Here is a 17,555-nt window from a genome sequence, read left to right on the forward strand (position 1 = left end):
AAGTACAGCTATCACTTCCAATTAAGCCATGCTTCCAATTAAGCCATGCTTCCAATTAAGGTTTTACTGCTCTTTCTTGTAACAAATCTTCCATGTAACATCTCACAAACCTGCTAAAACTTGCAGCCCTTTTGGTCTTTGATCTTTGTGATCGTACCAAGAGTTCTTTTGTCTATTTCAGCTTTAATTCCATTTATATATCTGTCAGAATTTTCTAAATGCCTTGGGCTTAACAGGTTAGCTATTCTGTTGTCTCAGATTTTTAAGAGAAAGGAGATGTATGAGGGCATGCGTGTAACCTACCAGCTCCCTTTGTTTACAATTAAAATCAAAATGAAGACACAAATGGCACATAAAGGAAGACAATTTTATGGAGGCAACACATATAAAAACAAAATATGTGAGTAAAATTTAATCATTCATTGAAAACCATACGAAGTATTTTAAAGCAACCATCTAAGCTGTTAACTACTTATGTATTGTTTAAAATCTCTATTAAGGCAAATATTTAGTTATGAACTGAGTCTTCAAGTAGGAGAAGAGAACAATCAGCCAAAGTTCATATCAATTACAGCAAATTAAAGTTTTACTATATTATGAAATAGTCTTGCTTATTAAGGAAATAGAGCCCATGACTAATATTACTTCCTCTTCCCATTTTATAGTAAAGAATCACAGTTGGTTCCCAGTTTACCATGGCTAGACCTACAAATTTTAAAATTTACTTGTCTGTAAGCATAGAGTAAAATGTGTGCTTTGAACTGTGATTGGTTCCCAGGCAGGGACAGGCAGTATGGTCATTTATGGGAGTGCTGACCAGTCAAGGCACAGTAGTGCCCAGTCAGTCACATGATCACGAGGGCAAACACATGATACTTCACAAGTGTATGGGGTTGCTAAGCTGTGATGTGTGGTAGGCAAGGTAAGCTGGGTTTCTGACATGACATTTTGAGCTTATGATGGATTTATTGAGATGAAAACTAACCATAAATGAAGAATCTATCCTCTCTTCCTAGGAAAGCCTGTGAAAATCTCTACCTCTAGTCTTATAGTTTGATCTCCCCCAACATTATCTGATCATAAAGTTCTGTGGTCAATGGAACGTAAGATTTTTTCAAGCTATCCATAAAGTAAAGTGGTTCAGAAATTTTCAGTGGATCAAATCCTTCTTCTACCAGCTGAAACTTCTGCAGCTTGAATGTTCCTGTTGTCTCCATTTTTTCCTACAAAATAATCACCAGGACAAATAGAATTATTGATTATTATCCACATGACTTACTACACATAAATAAAACATTTAATTCTGTAGATCATATCATAATATTATAGATCACATTTAATCTTAACATTTCCAATATTCTTTCTATATATTTCTAATTTAACCTTAAAAATTTTAAGAGACCATATAAAATATTTAAAATTTTGATTTATATTTAAGCTTTATTAAAAATTAACTCATTAAACATATAAGATTATGAATATAATCCATAAACTGGTTATAAATATGCTTGAAATATGTATTCTATTCCTTCAGGTCAATGCCCACATAGTATTATATAGAGAGAATATTAATAGAAGTTTAAAGTTATACTAGACAAAAACTGTAATACAAACTTTTTATAAAGGCTATAAACATTTGTGTTTTCCCATGTAGAATGAAAGGACAAAGTCAGTTTTATTCCCACTGTTTGGCCTCCTGTGATATTTTACAAATTTTGAAGATTACTGGCAAAAGAGCCCATAAGAATCTGTGTTAGATTTTAAGATAGCTGTTTCATTTAGTCAGAAGTAATTTTCATGTCTATGGCCATACCACCCTGAACGCGCCCGATCTCGTCTGATCTTGGAAGCTAAGCAGGGTCAGGCCTGGATGGGAGAAGTAATTTTCACGTTGCATTTTCCAGTCATATATTACTATAATTCATTTATTAAATAAAATGTGACTGCTGACTGTCAGGCTTTGTGCTAACTACAGCAAATGCTGCAATAAACGGCCCATGATTCAATGATATTAAAACATTTAAAAAACTTATACAAAGTTGCTCTAGTTTTCTGGAACAATCCAGTGCCAAGATATATCTTCTGTTTCATGAGGGTAAATTTTAAGGTACCCTACATAAAAGACCCTTACCAAATATGATCGGCTCTATCAACTTTCCATTCCAACTAAATATGTTATTTAAGGGGTCTGGTGGGAGGGACAGGAAGTTGCTATGGTTACAGAAGGACATGAATAGCATCTTTATGGAGTGGAGATTGTTTATGTCTGCTGTTATCACGGACTCATGAAGCTACACAGAAGATAAGAATGTATAAAAAGCATACACAGATAATGTGCATACATATTTAAACTAGTACAAATTTTAATAAACTAGATCATGTTGATACCTTGATGATATATGTGCTTTAGAATAAAGTGGGTAGAAGATATGTAGGCTCTGTGTGTGTGTGTGTGTGTGTGTGTGTGTGTGTGTGTGTGTGTGTGTGTGTGTGTGTGTGTGTGTGTTTGTCCTGGGGCTTGAACTCCGAGCCTGGGCACTATTCTTGAGCATTTTGCTCCAGGCTACCTCTCTACCACTTTTGCTACCACTTCACTTCTGGCCTTTTGGTAGTTATCTGGAGATAAGAGTCTCAGAGACTTATTTGCCAGGCTGGCTTTGAACCATGCTCCCCAGATCTCAGCCTCCTGAGTAGCTAGGATTACAGTTATGTGCCACTGCTACCTGGTTTATATAGTAACTCTTAAAAGTAGATGAATATCCACAACTCTCAAAAATTCAAATAAAATACATTGCTTTTACTTTATATTAACTTGCTATTAGTATTTCAGAGGGTGGTCATGAAAATAATCTAAGGCAATGTATAAATTTCTTTAAAAGTAAAATATACAAAGGTAATATAGACTTCTATCCAATTGGATGGTGTGACTTGGCCATAAAGATTGCTTCACAAATGCTTTCAAATGAATATGGCCCAATCTCTGTCCTTTTGTGGATCTGATAGATGTAGCATTAATAAAAGAATGATTAAAAATAAGAAGTTAAATTACTTAGTAGCTGAGTAACTACAAAAAGTAGCTGAGTAAATTCTTTTTCATTTCACTCTACTTTATATCATCAAGTGAGAGCCTTCATTCTCAAAGTGAGGATCTCAGAATTCTCCAAAATATAAAGCAAAGGTAGGAAAAAAAAGGTGAAAATTAAAAGCAGAATTCCTTAAAGCCAAATGCCTTAGGTTTTGCACACTTCCTGTGGACCCTCTGATGTCTGCTTGGTGGAATCTAATCTAGGTGGACAGGGTCAAGTGAACAGGGTCACCAGACAGCACATGTGTCTTGTGAGGAACATGATGCCTCTTCACAAGACTTGGCTTCCCTGGGACCTGAGCTTTCCTGTGGCCCTAACTTCCAGGAAGACAGCCATTCTGTAAGCAGGACAAAGACAAATACATCATCATGGCATCTAACTTATTTAGGCTTCAAATGTGGTACCATTTAGCACGAACACTACATCTGTATATTTTCTTGTTACTCTTATAAAGAGAAATGAATGTATTACGTTAAGGATATAAAATTAGTTTTCTAGTAAAGAATCTTCTGGGTTCCCAGTCTTTAATCCATTGAGATAGAAAAATTACCTGAATTCTTAAAAATCGTGGACAGGCATATGCTGGGAGAGTCGCCACAACTTGCTCATAAATTTGTTCTAAATCTAAAGACTTATTTGGTTTTAAAAGAATGGCAGCCATTCCTGTTTTTCCTTCATAACCTGGAAGAAAGTGTGAGCAGAATCATTTTGAAGAAGTCTTAGGTGAATACCACTCACCAGAGATACTAAATCTATTGCAGTGGTAACATCTCTAAGATGAATATGATTTTCTCCTTAGAAATAATGTCATAATCAGAAAGGCCATAATCTATCCCCAATTTCATTCTATTACCACCAACATAAATGCTAAAAAAGAATACACTTGAAACAAACTATATTCCTGTGGAATATACATTTTCTGTATTAATGCAAAATATAAAGGACATATTTCTAGTTTCTAGTTAAAAAACCAGAAACTGGTGTTTCCATAATTAAGTACTGCTCATTGTGCCATTTACAGGTCAGTCTAGAATGAATGTTCTAGAGCCTTATCCAATATCCAGTGGCTACTTAATAAATATTCTCTCCTCTTTTCTCCTATCCCTCCCCTCCCCCCTCCCCCCCCCCCCCCGCACACACACTGTCTATACATTGGTCATTTGCACCATCAGGAAGTAATCATCACACTCATATTTGTAAAGGGGGCATAACATCTTTTAAATAATTAAAAAATATCTGCATCAAATACAAGCTACTGTTACTAAACACTTGATTTGCAACATGCTCCTCTTCAGAAGTATGTATAAACACAGCATCACAAGAAAGATAAGAAAGATAATGGACTGTTGAACAGCTTCTATTTTCAGTGAGTCACTAATTGGATTTATACCTGCTTGGAAGTACACTCACACATTAAAATGTAGTAGGTTTCTTTCCTGTGCGCGATGCCTGTTAGTTGGATCAAAAGCATTGCTTGCTAAGAAAAGACTAGGATATTTATTTTAATAACTTTAAATTAGCAAAATACATTTTTAAAAAGCACTGCACTTCACATTTGGTTTGTGAGCATCCTTCAAAGTCTGAAATATGCTCATACCTGGCACGGTGACACCATACACGTTAGCTTCCTGTATGAAATCCAGCATTCCAATGACATCAGCCACCTCCATGGTTGCAACATTTTCTCCTTTCCACCTAAATAAAACAAATAACCAGTTAAAGCATTCTTATTTGAAAAACTAGGGGGCCACTTTTAGCTTTAGTGCCTTGGATTCAGCTCTGTGAAAGCACCTAAGGTCCAATAATAATTACTTGTTAAAAACAAAAGACATATTTATAGAAGCATTTAGGTAGCAATTCAATAAAATCAGCATCAGTTTTTTAGTACAAGTATAAATTACTGACAAATGCTTTTTAGTTCATCAAAACAACAATGATGCTATTAAAACTTTTTTTTTTTTTGGTCGGCCGTGGGGCTTGAACTCTGGGCCTGGGCGCTGTCCCTCAGCTCTTCAGCTCAAGACGAGTGCTCTACCACTTGAGCTACAGCGCCACTTCCGGTTTTCTGGTGGTTTATTGGAGATAGGAGTCTCACAGTCTCTCCTGCCCGGGCTGGCTTTGAACCGCAATCCTCAGATCTCAGCCTCCTGAGTAGCTAGGATGACAGGCGTGAGCCACCAGCGCCCGGCTATAAAAACTTTAATTTGGAAAATCAAAAAATAAGTTTAAGACTTTCTTCATCTCTGGTGCTTGAGAGCCTATTCATCCCTGGAATAGAAAGAGAAGGTCTAGATGTGTGCCTTATTTATCCCATGCTGTTATTGACTATGTATGCAAAATAATTTAGAACATCTAAGTTAATCTTAGGAAATGGGAAGGAAGATAAAGTGATAATTTTTTCTGTTTCAATTTTTATCATTATGACCAAACTGCCAATTATACCTCATTTCTATTTTCCATATATATACACATATATGTATATATGTCTAAATGGTCTACATATATTTGTATATATGTGAGGTCTAAGTGGTAGGATGGTAAGATTAACTTTGGTCCAGATCTGTGAGCTCACAGATTTGGACTAAAGTGGCTCATTAAAATAATGAAAAAACCAGATGAATGGATCAAGAAAATGTGGTATATATACACAATGGAATTCTATGCCTCCATCAGAAAGAATGACATTTCCCCATTTGTTAGGAAATGGAAAGGCTTGGAAAAAATTATATTAAGTGAAGTAAGCCAGGCCCAAAGAAACATAGGTCCCATGGTTTCCCTTATTTGCAATATCTAGTATAGGTATGAGTCAAGCGGAAAAGGTCAGATAATGTGATGTTAGGAAAATGAACCCTTAAATATGTATTGTAATGTTTTCGTTTCTTTCATGCATGTGTTTCTAACGCATTTATAAGATTATTTCTTTGTTGCTTTGTATGTCCCTCCCCCACAGTGTAACCCCCACTTTCACTATATTTGATGTCAGTATAACATGTGGAGGAGATGGGGACAAACAAGTCGTTTAAGGATTCAGGTGGACCTGTTGCAACAATGAGAAGTACAAAATGTCATGTCAAAACCAGCTTTACAATGTCGGTGTGGGGGGGGGAGGGGGGTATGATTGGGTGGGGGGGAGGGGGGAGGCTGGGAAGGGAGGTGAAGGGTAAACAAAGGAGGAGGTTGCAATGCTTGATAAGAAATGTATGCATTATCCTGCCCATGTAATTGTAACCCCTCTGTACAGTATGTTCTCAAATAAAATAAAATAAAATATAAAAAAAAATGAAAAAACTTAAAATTGAAATTAAACTTACAGTTCACTTTACAAACAAGGAGGTATTGTGAAGACAAAGGCTAGTTCTGTCCTGAAAGTAGGGGGCCTGGAGACTGCTATCTCCATAGACCTGTGGATCACAATTACAAGATGAGCAGAGCTCATACCTAAAAGTGTCTCCAATCCGGTCCCAAAAGTACAGGAAATTGTCCTGATCTTGGACCATCAAATCTCCTGTGTTAAAGTAAACATCTCCCTTCTTGAAAACATCAAAAATCAGTTTGCTTTTTGTATGCTTGTAAGAACCAGCATAGCCAAAGAAGGGATTCCTTGTATTCACAGGAGAAATAAGAAGTCCCGGTTCACCTGCAAGAGAAAACATTATTTTGACCATCTGATCACAATATTGTCACACACAACAGGCACGATCTAAATTATATCCTCTGAACATAACCCATGTGGCTTGACTATGATCCTTTGCCATTATTTTTATTGTATTTGAGGTCACTTACTCTTTGAACCTACATCTGATCCATCCTCAAACACAGAAACTACTTTAGAAAAAACAATCAAGGGCTGGGAATGTAGCCTAGTGGTAGAGTGCTTGCCTAGTATGCACAAAGCCCTAGGTTCGATATCTCAGTACCACATGAACAGAAAAAGCCAGAAATGGTGCTGTGGTTCAAGTAGCAGAGTGCTAGCCTTGAACAAAAGAAGCTCAGGAGTAGTGTCCAGGCCCTGAATTCAAGCCCCAGGACTGGCACAAAAACAAACAAACAAACAACAACAAAAAAAAAAAACAGAAGAAGAAGAAGAAAGCAATCAAAAGGAATTGTCTGAGGGAAATATACAAATTTCTTTTACATTTAATGACTATTTTTGGTTTAAACTCAGTAATTGTTTTAATAAAATGATACTAGTGATACTCATTACACATTTCCCACTTTGCAAGTGTCATCTTATTTGTCTTCTGCAGAAATATTCTAAAGCTGATACTATAATTATGCTTCACAACAACAACAACAAAAAAACTAAGGACCAGAAGGGTGAAGTGCACTGTCAAAAATGTGTGAAAGAAATAGGCCTAGAATTTAAACTCAAGTCTGTAATTTGGTGAAACATTATTTCTTATCTGATTGATATGTTTCTGGAAATTTAAGAAAAAAAATTGTTCCCCTGAAGCTTGATTCTAGAAACCTTTGACAAACAAGAGATAAGAGGTTGAATGAATGGGAGGTTGAATAGATTTCCCACTTGATCATACTCAACCAGGTTCATTTACATTTAGACACATTAATTGAAATAATTTTTCCATCAGAACTTAATGAAACAATATTTTTCTTTGAAACCTGCAGGGTAAAGGTTATTTCTTAGAGAAGACAAGAATGGACAGAGAGTTAAAAAGTGTGCATATTAAATAGTAGTATCTCACTGAAGTTTGATAGTCTGATAATATTGTTCAGTTTGCTTTTCTTAAATTTGCACTGAGGTGGGATTTCGTCCTAGTTATGATATTGTGATCTTTTGGATAGTGAAGCTGCCTTATAGAAGTTTAGAAGCTGTGGGTGTGGGTCATCATTTAAATTGATACGTTTTGAGAAAACATTTTAATGTTATGTATTTGGTCGATTTTAAAGGTTGCATGGTAGTATGAAGAACACATTTAAATAAAACACAGTTGTAAATTAAAAAGAAAAGGATAATGGAGAGAGTAGCACCCCTGCACAGACATCAAGGCCACTGTTTACTTGCTTTGCCTGCTGTAAAGAGAGGCAGCATGCACATGACTTTTGAAATGGAGGAGACCTTTTATCTGACAAGAACCACTGGACATTTATAATATCATTTGAAAGGAACACTAAATTATTGAAATAGACAGGTGGCCTCCAGCAGCTGATGAGAAGCACATATGTCTATTCTGCATGACCAAGTGACAGCCTGCAGGCTTCTAGTTCACTCTATGCAATCTGATGTCATGTTAACACACTACTTTTCTCTGATCCCTTCTGAACTTGCTGGCTTCTTAGGGCACACGAGCCTGCCTCTGGCCAAAAGACATCTTTTTGTATTCCAACAAAAGCCTTCATTTTCCTATTCTCATTTTCCATCCTTTCTAACGCCATCTTGTCATTGTCATCATCATCTCCATCGCATCATCATTCCATCATCATCACCGTAACATTTTATCTACGGAGAACTTTCTAGGTATCAGCCAGTATTCTGAGGGCTTCACATATATTTCCCACCTATTCTTCAACACAAACATGTAAGAAAGGCCGCACTATCACCTTCACTGCACAGATAAAATAAAAGGACAAGAAAGCAATTTGTTCACTGTCATCAGGCTGTCAAATGTAGGATCGTTTATCCATATATCCATAATATTTTACAATAGGTCCATCTGACTTCAAAGCCTCCTCATCACTGTATATTATCTGTCTACATTTCCAATGTTTTAGAATTTTACAAGACACTTTCTTTTTGGTTGGTCGTGGGGCTTGAACTCTGGGCCTGGGTGCTGTCCCTCAGCTCTTCAGCTCAGGGCTAGCACTCTACCACTTGAGCCACAGCACCACTTTCGGTTTTCTGAGTGGTTTATAGGAGATAAGAGTCTCATGGATTTTCCTTGCCCAGGCTGGCTTTGAACCAGGATCTCTACATCTCAGCCTCCTGAGTAGCTAGGATTACAGGAGTAAGTCACTGGCACCCGGCTACAAGACATTTTTTTACCTCTCTCAAAATTTATGTTCTGTATTTTTCTTCTTCAGGATACAGGTATTGGATCCTTCTCCAAAGACTAATTATTGCAAAAATGCACAAATAGGTCATGTTCATCTCAGAAATGAATAGGAAAAATTACCATTGTGGAGACATAATGCCTTACTTTAAAATACACTGAACAGTTCTCAATGAAATTCCAAAAGGAGTAAAATAGGTCTTTGGGATCAATTACTTTTTAAAAGACTCTGTGACTGCATAATAAACATAGCTCTGAGATTCATGTTCCAACATCAACAATCACTGTAATTGTAATAAGACAATCAGGGTTTAAGTTCTGAGGAAGCTCCTGAGAAATTACCCTGTTCTTGGACAGTGTCAATAAAGTTAAATGAGAGAAATGTAATTGAGAGATGCTGTTATCAGCAGCATTAAAATTTTAATAAGTCAAATTACATAATAAAGTCAATTATTTTTTCTTCCCTAAACCCAGCAACTTTAGACATTTTGCCTAAGGAGATAGCTTCAAATCTTTGTCTTACCTTTTTTCACAGAGCTACACCAGTTCTGTTCATTCCTCATAGGTTCATCTTTCTGAAAATCATACTTTATCAAGTCAAAAGCGAAAAAAAGCTGCAAAAGTAAGATTAATCAATCAAAACAACAAGCATTTAGTTATTTGTGCAATGCATCTACTTACTGATAGGTTTTATGCTCAAGTGAAATAAATGATTAGACTATGGTTCCAATAAAATAAATTTTATATAGATACAGTGAATTTGATCTGATTTACATGTATGCAGGTAAAAAGCACAGTGAAATTGCTTCATGAGATTAATTCATGAAACTAAATTAAGCAACATTAAAAATTAATTTTTAGCATTTCCAAATTAACTTTTGTATTGTAAATACATAACACAACAGAAATTATGCCATCTTATTCCTTTAGAATTAAAGGTACATTAGTTTTAACTGTAATGTTAAATCATTAAGAGACCTCCTGAATTCTTCATCTTGCATGACTGAAAATCTTCATTCCTTAACCAATACAAAGTTACTTTGCTGGTGAAAAGTTGAGTAAGTGTATGAAGATCATCAAAGAATGCACTAGGGAGTAGCATTCCCTTGCTGGCATTTACTCTTTCCTTCCTTCTTTTTCTTCCTTCCTTCCTTCTCTCAAGGCTGGTCCCTACCACTTGAGCCACACCTTCACATATGGCTTTTTGCAGGTTAATTGGAGATAAGAGTCTCTTTGATTTATGTGCTTGGGCTGGCTCTGAATGGCAGTGCTCAGATCTCAGCCTCCCGAATACCTAGGATTACAGCTTGAGCCATTGGTTCTATCCTCAGCTCTGACACTGACTGACAAGGTACTTTTCTCTAGGTTCACAGTCTCCACACATATTCATTGAGGGAATACCTTTTGGGTCCCTTTCCCAATCTATACATTCATGACTCTGTGTATGCAAAGGTGTTTTGGGGAAGAGCCTTGCAGGCCCATGGCACATGGCCACGAACGTATGGACTGCATAGCTCTGGGAAACCTACCTCTCAAGACCTTTGTGAATGAGACCCCCGGATCATGTGTGCTAGAAGGACACACAGACATACACATGAACTTTTGTGGTATGTTAACAGGCAGCATCTGTTTTTAATTGTGTATTTAACATCATGGAGACCTCCTGAATGTAGGAAGAATCCCTGTACTTCTAACTGACCCCAGTTATGGCTAGAAATTGTACTATGTTTATTTCATTTGAGTTATGCACTTTCCCAATTTCTGGACCACCATGTCCAGTGTGTCTGACACACTGAACGGTAATTGAGTATGGAATGGATCCCACTCGGCTATCCTTGCCAAATTAATCTAAAAGAAATAACAGCCGATATCATTAGGGCTGGGAACTGTTTCAACATGAAGCGTGTTTTTAAAAAGAGAGGAAAAAAGGAACCATGAGCAAGGCTTTGTTACTGCTTGACCAAGATGATAAAAAAGTCTGGTCCAAAAATAGAATCTTTCTTCCTACCAGTCATCAGGGCAAGTGGCCAATATCCTGTTATCCCAATTACAGACAAAACCCACCACACAAGCTAGCACTTTAATAAAGAATCTTTGTGTCTAGAACAATGTGTCTATTCTGTTGCCTTTCCCATAGGGCCTAACCGTTCAATAGGGTAACACTAATTTTTACCTCACACTGTGTTTAAAAGTAGAGGCTTAAATTAAATAGAACTCTTAAACTCCGAGCAATGTATTTGAAATATAGTTAAGTGCTCAGTTAACTTGCGTTGCTATAAGTTATATGGTATCTTGTTATACTTTCTAAATAAATCATTTATTAGAAGCCTAGACACAAGTTTCAAATGATGTAAATGGTGAAAGATAAAAAATGGTGAAAGAAAAGTAACCAAGGAAAATAGAAAATTGGTATACATGAGGACTTATGCTTACTATTTACACATTATAGCAGTAAACTTGAACACTGAACAAATTCATATATTTATCATTTTTTAGCTGAAAAAATGGGAGATGATGAGTCTGAGTAACCTATAGCGCCATCAAGCACCTACAGACATTGCTCTGTGTACCCAAAGTTGTACGTAGGAGCAGTGGGTATGGAATTTATGAGCTGAGATCATGACAATGGAAGTTTAAGGTCAGCCCTGGAAACAGATTTACAAGACCCCATCTCAAGAGAAAAGCTGGGTGTGGTGACATGTAGCTGTCATTCCAGGTATGCCGAAGAGTGAAAAAGAGAACTGAGGTCCAGGGTAGACTGAGTAAAAAGGGAGATCTTATCTCAAAACTCGCTAGAACACTAAGGGCTGGACTCATGCAGTAGAGAACCTGCCTAAGAAAGCATAATGCCTTGTGTTCAGTACCACCAAACAACCATACATATGTACATATACAGATATATACATATACGCATAGAAATTGTAACCGTATTTATCATCATTTGTAAGCACAAACTTCAGTTAGGAAAGAGAATTAGCAGAGCTTAACAATTATCTTTGATAAAATAATACACTTACTTTGTAAAACATGTTTGTTCTTCCCACAGCTCCAATCTTCCCAGTGTGGTTCATGAAACAAATGTTTCCTTCAGTAGCTCCATACAGTTCACACATCTTGATATTCCCAAATCTGTGTATGAATTCTCTCCAGACATCGCTCCGTATACCGTTCCCAACTGCCATTCGTACTTGATGGTCCTTTTCTCCTTCTCTCTGTGGGGAGAAAAGATTTTACTTGGAATGAATCCCAAATCCAAATTCTTTATTTATCATTATTTACCATTATTAAATAGAAGAAAGATCCTGAAATCTGTGTAGAAGCTATATACATGTACTAGTGGGAGAGAAATTTAAAAAATCAGTTTATATACAAGTGAATCTAATAGGTTATGAAATTAACAATGGCGAAGATTAATAGAGCTTCTATTTGTATATCTTCTAGATATACTTTCTAAGTTCTAGATTATTGAAGATCTTTTTTTGGCAGATATCAGGGACAGAAGAAAGTATATTTCAGGGGATAATAACCATTCATTGATGTTTATTCTTCCTCTTTGATCATTTGTTGGAAATAAATATTTCAAAAAGGTGCTGACAACTGTAATATTAGTTTCTCAGAGGGCTGAGACTTGAGGACTGTGGTTTGAAGCCAGCCAAGACAGAAAGTTTGTGAGACTCTTATTTTCACTTAATCACCAAAAAGCCTGAAGTGAAGCTATGGCTAAAGTGATAGAGCACCAGCCTTGAGTGAAAAATCTAAAGTACAGTGCCAGTACAGACACACAGACACATAGACACAACTGAAAAAGATGATGACTCCCTCTGTCAGTTTATCCATTAGAGAAAAGGTATCTATCTCAAGTACATACTACCATCTACCATGAATTCCCAATGCTTATCTTATAGTGAACAATAAAATTAATGTCATAGAATTGACATAATATGTAACTTGAACATATGTAACATTTATGTGGAAATATTTTAGAATGTGTAATATGTTCAGATTTCATTTTACAGTTCATATTTTAAATCAAATTGGTTATAACTTCAATTAAATTTTGAATTGAATTTGTAGTATATTCAAAAGGCACTTCATTGGGTGACATGATATTTGGATTGGTTAAAATTAGAGTAGAAATACACTTATCAGTGTGCTTACAGTAAGCTCACAGTTTTCTAAGTATTCCCTCCACCATCCTCAAGAGTAACACACATGGTCAGAAGTGATCATAAATTGGCAATGAAAGAGAAATCAACATCTCTGGACTTGCAACTGGGACATTGGTGACAAGTTCCAATGCCATCCAGGGTTGTGTTTTTGTTTTTGTGTTTTTGGTCCAAGGGCTTGAACTCAGGTCCTGGTGCTATCCGTGAGCTTTTCCGCAAGGCTAGCGCTCTACTACTTAGGCCATAGCTTCACTTCTGGCTTTTTGGTGGAGGGGAGAGTCTCAGCCTTTCCTGCTGGGGCTGGCTTTAAACCATAATGCTCAGATCTCCATCTCCAGAGTAGCTGGGATTATAGGCATGAACCTCTGGCGCCCTCCATCTGGATTTATAGTAGCACATTCTGAAATATAATTAAAAGGTACTTTTAAAGGATAAAAAGAATAGAAAAGGAAACACATAAAAGGAAAATTTCAAATACGTGTAAGAGGAGTCCTCCAGAACAGTAAGAGAGTGGAAAAGTAATGCATGAAATTTCAGGCCGGGCATGGTCGTACATGGTTATGACTCTAGCTAGATCATGGCCGGCTTAGGGATAAGTAAGATCCCCATCTCATCTAAGGAGCCAAGCACAGTGATCACCGTGCAATCCCAGCAACAAGGAGACACAGATGAGGACCGTGGCCTGAGGTGGCCCCAGGTAAAAAGCGAGAACTATGTAAGGCTAAAAAGGACCAGGGGTGGTACTAGCAATCAGAAGGCCCTGAGTTCAAATCCTAATATCGCTAAAAAAGAAAGGAAAATTTAACTGAGTATTTTCCAAAACAGCAAGCTATGGATTAAAAAATCTAAAACAGTCAGAGAGGACACATCTTCACATTTTCTGGTAAGATCCATGAGAAGAAAAATAATGGGGCTGGGAAGGTGGCTCAGTGGTAGAGCGCTTGCCTTGCATGCCTGAGGCCCTGGGTTTGATTCCTCAGCACCACATAAGCAGAAAAAAAAAGCCGGAAGTGGCGCTGTGGCTCAAGTGGTAGAGCACTAGCCTTGAACTGAAGAGCTGAGGGACAGCGCCCAGGCCCAGAGTTCAGGCTCCACAACTGGACCCCCCCCCAAAAAAAAAAAAAAAAAGAGAAGAGGGAGAACTTTAGGAGCATTCTGACAGGGACATGCATATTTATGGGTGGCCCTCAAACAATTACTATAGAACACAGAAGAAATAGGATAATATCTTTAAGAAATTAAAAGATAATCATTGTTAACCTAGCATACCTCCCATCAGAGTATTATTCAAAAGTAAGAGCAAAGCCAGGTACTGGTGGCTCATACCTGTAATCCTAGCTACTCAAGAGGTTCACAGTTAAAAGCCAGCCCATGTAGGAAAGTCCATGAGACTCTGATCTTCAATTGACTACCAAAGAACTGGAAATGGAGCTGTGGCTCAAGTGGCAGAGTGCTAAACTCGAGAAAAAAAGCTCAGGGACAGTGTCAAGGCTCTGAGTTCAAGCCCCAGGACCACACACACACACACACACACACACACACACACACACACACACACACACACACACACAAAGCAAAAGGCTCTGAGTTCAAGCCCCAGGAACACACACACACACACACACACACACACACACACACACACACACACACACACACACACACACACACACACACACACACACACACACACACACACACACAAAGCAAAAGATGTTTCCCGGGGCTGGGAAGATGGTTCAGTGGTAGAGCGCTTGCCTTGCATGCCTGAGGCCCTGGGTTTGATTCTTCAGCACCACATAAGCAACAAGAAAAAAGCCAGAAGGGGAGCTGTGGCTCAAGTGGTAGAGCGCTAGCCTTGAGCTGAAGAGCTGTGGGACAGCACCCAGGCCCAGAGTTCAGGGCCCACGACTGGACCCTCCCCCCCCCAAAAAAAAGATGTTTCCTGACAACACACACACATACACACACACACACACACACACACACACACACACACGAAAAGCAAAAGATGTTTCCCAACAAATGAAAACTAAAACTTAGGATTTTAATAGAATGGTAGCAGAGGAAATACTAATGAGTACTCTTTGGCACCAACAAAAATAACATGATACAGGAGTGTCTTTACATAGGAATGACTATTAATTCTTTTTATACATGTGTGTCAATATATATATATATATATATATAGTATCATATATAGTTTGATTCAGGGATATTATACAGCAAATAAGATGTATTATTAAAATTGTATGTAACACATAAATAATATTCTGATATACACAGGCATATTTACATAACATATACATGAATATAAAGTATATGTATGTATAGATGTGAATAAATTAGAACTATATAGAATAATGAATCTTATTAAATATAATTAATTATATTATTGCAATTATCATGAGATTATCTTTTCAATGTGTAGCAATTAGCACTGGGTGTTAAAGATTACTAAATAATGTTATTGATAACTTTCAGTAATTATATTAGTAATCTGTGAAATTGTGTGATATAAATCACAATGTTTTAGCCTTTCAGAGATGCTCAGATTTAGATTCTCTGTCATCTTTCAAAGGAAGATTTTAGGAATTGTCTTAGTATTTTGTGCTCCTATAAATCTAAGTCAACTTGAAGATGTTTTAATTTTTTAGGCTTTTAATTTTTAGGCCCTCTATTTCTTTTCTTTTCTTTTTTTTTTTTAGTACAAATGAAGAGTTTTGTTGTTAACCATCAGTGGGGGAGGGTTTTGAGGGCTACCTAACACGCCTTTGTTCTCCTTCGCCCTTTTTTTCCCATTCAGAACCACTGGAAATATTTTTTTTTTTTTTTGGGTCTGGTTGTGGGGCCTGAACTCTGGGCCTGGGCGCTGTCCCTCAGCTCTTCAGCTCAAGGCTAGCGCTCTACCACTTGAGCCACAGCGCCACTTCCGGCTTTTTTCTTTTTGTTTATGTGGTGCTGAGGTATTGAACCCAGGGCCTCAGGCATGCAAGGCAAGCGCTCTACCACTGAGCCACCTTCCCAGCCCCACCACTGGAAATAATTTTATTTATGTATGTATTTGTTATCACAAAGGTGATGTACAGAGGGGTTGTAGTTACATAAGTCAGATAAAAACATTTTTTTGACAGTGTCATCTCTTTCCTCATCAGGCCTTCCATTTTCAAATCTGAATAAATGTAGTTAAAATTAAGTTTTCATGAAATCTAAACTCATTATATACGAGACAAAATGAAAGAAGTTAATGTTTGAATCATTATTATTACTGTTGCTTATGGGTTAGAAAGTATTTTAAACATAAACTATTAACAAGAGCAGAATAATATTTAATTATGAAGTGAATGCTGAATAGACTTAAATGTAAAATCAAAAGTAGTACTCTTAATAATTAAAACAAAATGTAATTAGAATATAAAATGGCATTCACCTTCTTAGAAATTAAAGTCAATCAAATCTACAAAATACATCATACTTTCTTAGTAGATTGAAATTTTGAAGGAAAATTCATAGTCTTTGTTGAGAAGGTAGCCAACTCTCCAATAAGAATTAGAATGCATATTTTAAACAGGTAATAAAGTTATGAAGTTACTTATAACTCGTTTTTTTTTCCAGGAAATTATCCCACATGAAATGTAAAGATCCATAGACAAGACATTAGCTTAGCATTATTTATAATGGTGAATAATTAAAACTGTGACAATCAAAACACAGAGGATGAGAAAATAAATTGTACTATTGTTATGTAAGAATCACATAATCATAGAAAATTGTGTTTGAAGAATAATTGTCAATAGTTGAGAACAATATCCAGAAAATACTTTGTATTTGCATGATGTACAATTGTAATTTGCAATCTATATATCCAGATAATTAAAATAGTGATAATATTAGTATGGTGAGATTATAGATTTTTAACTTTTAATTTTTTCTGTATTATACAATTTTTCTTTCATGTGTGTCTTTCAGCATCAAAACATACTTTATGTTCACACGCAGAATCTATGAGTCAGTTCATCTTTGCTCATACTCCTCAAGCATAATCTGGGTTTTCTCTTAAAGGATAAGACAAGAGATTAAAGCTATCTAGAGAGCTAGAGAAACACATGTGATATTCATGGAAAAAGTCTTGATCCTAGTTTTAATGAGTTAACCTATTGCAATTGAATCATTAGGATGATTGTCTTATCTATTAAGTTTATATAACTACAGCATATACAAATGCAAATTTATAAAATTTGTTTTAGAAACTATCTTTCCAGTGGTTCCTGCCAACATATTTCACACATATTGATACT

The 17,555-nt window shown here is 36.6% G+C and overlaps 1 protein-coding gene across 1 annotated transcript in view; it reads right to left on the reverse strand.

Moving 5' to 3' along the window:
- Window positions 1–378: 378 nt before the first annotated feature.
- Slc27a6 (solute carrier family 27 member 6) overlaps window positions 379–17,555 on the reverse strand; it is a 38,251-nt gene continuing 21,074 nt past the window's right edge. Inside the window, exons 5-10 of the mRNA XM_070034127.1 lie at window positions 12,112–12,306; window positions 9,618–9,708; window positions 6,525–6,723; window positions 4,684–4,781; window positions 3,637–3,767; window positions 379–1,223 (exon numbers count right to left, since the gene is read on the reverse strand). Coding sequence (XP_069890228.1) covers window positions 1,047–1,223; window positions 3,637–3,767; window positions 4,684–4,781; window positions 6,525–6,723; window positions 9,618–9,708; window positions 12,112–12,306 — 891 coding nt within the window. The 3' untranslated portion in view covers window positions 379–1,046. The remainder of the gene's footprint in view (window positions 1,224–3,636; window positions 3,768–4,683; window positions 4,782–6,524; window positions 6,724–9,617; window positions 9,709–12,111; window positions 12,307–17,555) is intronic.

The sequence above is a fragment of the Dipodomys merriami genome, unplaced genomic scaffold (assembly GCF_024711535.1).
Source record: "Dipodomys merriami isolate MVZ:Mamm:240054 unplaced genomic scaffold, mDipMer1.0.p SCAF_24, whole genome shotgun sequence".
Taxonomy (NCBI): domain Eukaryota; kingdom Metazoa; phylum Chordata; class Mammalia; order Rodentia; family Heteromyidae; genus Dipodomys; species Dipodomys merriami.